At 40.9% G+C, this 3,588-nt stretch overlaps 1 protein-coding gene across 1 annotated transcript in view; it reads right to left on the bottom strand.

Moving 5' to 3' along the window:
• LOC101858791 overlaps positions 1-3,588 on the bottom strand; it is a 27,637-nt gene that overhangs the window by 22,640 nt on the left and 1,409 nt on the right. Inside the window, exons 2-3 of the mRNA XM_005102360.3 lie at positions 1,226-1,482; positions 673-863 (exon numbers count right to left, since the gene is read on the bottom strand). Of these exons, the coding sequence (XP_005102417.1) occupies positions 673-863; positions 1,226-1,482 (448 nt within the window). The remainder of the gene's footprint in view (positions 1-672; positions 864-1,225; positions 1,483-3,588) is intronic.

The raw sequence follows: 3,588 nt of genomic DNA, 5'->3' as shown, positions 1-3,588 counted from the left end.
ATGTGCAACGCACCCCTTCTCTTTTTCATGTGTCTGACAATTCTGCCCCCCCCCCCTTTTTCTTACATGCTTTCTATAGCTCTGATGTCTGGCGAGACACTTCGTATATTACATATATAAAATAAGCATAATATCTTTATCGACACAACAATGACTTGGTAGATCAAACGAATTTTAATACGTGTCCACACTGCAACAAAAGTTGACGCCCCTACAGAGTAGCCTGTCGATTCAAAATATTACCACGTTTTCTTCAGCTTGACTATGCTGTTGTTTAACATCGATGGTGACGGTGATTATGCAACTACAGCTGCAAAATATGCTCGTGATTGTTATTACTCTTTAAAAGAACTAGATCAAATGATTTTTTTAACGTCTCTTTTACGAATACGTTCGTGTGCATGACAGTTAACCCCGACCAGCCCAGTGATATCGAAGATAATATTTTGTGGAATTTGGCCTAAGAGCAAAGGTCCACAAACTGCTTCACTGATCATGACATCATCAACAGCAACTTCTCACGGTCGGGAATAGGCGCAACGAATGAAATGATAAAAGCAACAGCACATCTTTTAATGTCAAAATAACTTTGGCGTAATTCCGGACGGAACTTCGATTTTGGGGGGGTGGGGTGGTGTTACGTGTCACGTGCGCGCTTCATCACTTTCTGACCTTGTCGTGAAGTTCAAGGCCGCCTTGTTCCTTGAAGAGACTGCTGTGGAGCTTGTCGAGAAAGCACGGCGCCTGTTGGTTATCTTTGTGAAGGATCTCCAGTGGCGGCGGCGTCACGGGAAGCTCTCCAGGGAACACCCAGGGGGACAGGAGAGGCGGGGCCATGGCCTGGTCGCTCAGGGATGTCCACACTGGAGGCCATGTGTGGGGTGTTGGAAGACACAAAAGGTACACCTTGAATTTAAATACGTGGGTAGACGGGGCTTGTTCTTTGCTAACTTTAAATTTCCTGATATTTTGCTCGATAAGAAAGTTTTGGCGACTTGTTTGTTTGGGTGGGGGGTTTTTTAAGGGGGAGGGGGATTTTCGATGAGTGAATGGAGTCATGGTTTTCATCCCACTGGGCTCAGTTCTATTGGAGTAAGATGCTCAAGTCACAGAATTTATCTTTAAAGTAACATTTCTATGATGATAGAAGCGTTAAATCCATGCCATACCGTATCAGTTTTCGATTTTCCGAGAAAAGACGAGAAAAAAGAACTTAATTCCTCACCTATCTCTTCAATGGGTCTCATTGTCTCACACGACACTATGTCTCTGTGCCGAGGACGAGAGATCCGCCTCTTCGAGGATTTGTTCTTTTCCCGAGGTGCGGCGTCGCTTTTTGTTTCATTTTCGGATGCTTCTTGCTTAATCATTGTATTGTCCTTGTCTTTGGAGATTGAAGGGAGACATTTTCTTTTCAAAACGAATACGTCTTGCATTTTAGGGGCGTATGTACATTGTGGCCTCGGCGGCTGGGGAACATACCTGTTTAAATTACAAAAGACAGAAAAGTTGATTGTTAATTTAGTACATCCCCCTTCTTCTTCTTCAGGTGTCAGGTCTGGAACAGACATTGACGATCATAGAATCCCTTTCCTTCCTGTTGTCTGTTTTCTTGATCAGCTCGGTTTTTCTCTTTGTGTTATAATTCGTTGTAAAGCTGTTCAGGCCACCTCTGTTTGTTGTTCTATGTCTTTCTCTGCTCTTCTTTCCCTCTATCTTTCCACACAGCAGCTGTTTTTCTAGTCCATTTGATCTATGTACGTGGCCAAAGAATCTCAGTTGTCTTTTTCTGATCGTTCTGATAATGGATCTTTCACCCCCCACACCCCCAAAATTGTCATGTTTTAACAATGACAATCTTTATTCATCTCGCCAGGAGAAATTTGTCTTGGTCGTTAACAATGGCAGTAGACGTTACTAAAGTTAGACCTAAAGGTGCACTCACGCAAACGCACAACAAGACAGGACATTAGGTCAAGTAAATACATGTCTCACGTGCTGGGACAACCCGCTCCGTAAAACATTCTCTCTCTCTCTCTCTCTCTCTCTCTCTCTCTCTCTCTCTCTCTCTCTCTCTCTCTCTCTCTCTCTATCTCTCTCTATCTATCTATCTATCTCTCTCTATCTCTCTCTCTCTCTATCTCTCTATCTATCTATCTATCTATCTATCTATCTATCTATCTATCTATCTATCTATCTATCTATCTATCTATCTGCTGTTTCATTTGTAGCACTGTGTGCTCAGTAACCTCACTGCAGTTGGTACGAATGAATTTCTATAATCTGTCTGTTCTTGCTTTTTTTATGTATCGTTTAGTCTGGGGGTCGATAGTTGAAATTCCGATGCCAGTGGGTGGCTATGGTCACTAAGCATTATTTCCGCCTTTTTTAGAACTTTTGTCTTGTTCAGATATTCAAAGTTACTTAGGTCTCTGCCAATTGTTCTTGATTCCTTTATTATCAACTTGTTTATTTTTATAATGTGCTGCCTTCCCAAATTGCTACCATTGCAAGTGATACCAAAATTTATCAAAGTTTCTATGGTGGTGGTGTAGAATATCTGAAGGGTGGATGGATTCAGATTGAAAAACCTAAGTTTCCTCAGAAAGTACAGCCTCTGATTTACCTTTTTAACGATATTGTTTACGTGGTTTTGCCATGTAAATTTGTAGTCGATTGTAAGACCAAGATATTTGCATGAATCCGTGATTTTAATTGTTTCTTGTTCAATTACGAGTGGTGGGATTGTTGGTTTTTCTCTTCTAAAATAAAAAATCATTTGCTTTGTTTTTTAGAGGTTCACTTTAAAAAAATTTGAATTGCACCATTTAAAAAAGATACAGATTTCTTCGAAATACTCTTTTTCATCATGGTTTATTAATCCAATAATAGCAGAGTCATCTGCAAACTTAATTAACCGTGTTGTTTTATATATACTTCTATGATCGTCGGTATATCTCTGGTTTGTCCAAGAGATGTACATTTTCCGTCCCCCCCCCCCCAGGTAGACCAAGCAGTGTGGGCGGGTGGTTAGAGGACGCCATTGGTAGGTCTTATATGTACTGCTCTACTTTCCCTTTGTTTTGTCTGCCAGTGTGTCTGTCTGTCTGTCTGTCTGTCTGTCTGCCTGTCTGTCTGTCTGTCTGTCTGTCTGTCTGTCTGTCTGTCTGTCTGTCTGCCTGTTTTACTTTTGCCCAACACTAAATGATTATTATTGTGTGTCGTTGTGATTCAATTTACTCAAACAAATAGCAATAAGACGCAATACATAAAATAAAATGTTTTCCTCGCCTGGGAATAGAACTCAGTAGTTTTGCATGCTATGTGGAGCGCCTGACAAATTCACTAAAATGACAGAAACACAACGGCGGAAACAAAATTCGCTTTGTACCATGAAATTTTTCTTTGATGTTTATGTGTGAAGGGGCAGCTTAAGAAATAAAGTCTGGTTTGCTTTATGCTATTGCTATCGATTCTCTTACTTCTTGGTAGCTGTTGATGCTGCCTTTGATTCAGTTTTCAGTTGTTGATATTGCTGCTTTTCCAGTTGTAGGTTAAAGTCCACAAACGTTGTTCCATCCCCACCCC

Source organism: Aplysia californica, unplaced genomic scaffold (assembly GCF_000002075.1).
Source record: "Aplysia californica isolate F4 #8 unplaced genomic scaffold, AplCal3.0 scaffold00322, whole genome shotgun sequence".
NCBI classification, from domain to species: Eukaryota; Metazoa; Mollusca; class Gastropoda; order Aplysiida; family Aplysiidae; genus Aplysia; species Aplysia californica.
The sequence above is the reverse complement of the archived record's forward strand: the minus strand, read 5'-3'. Positions and strand labels throughout refer to the sequence as shown.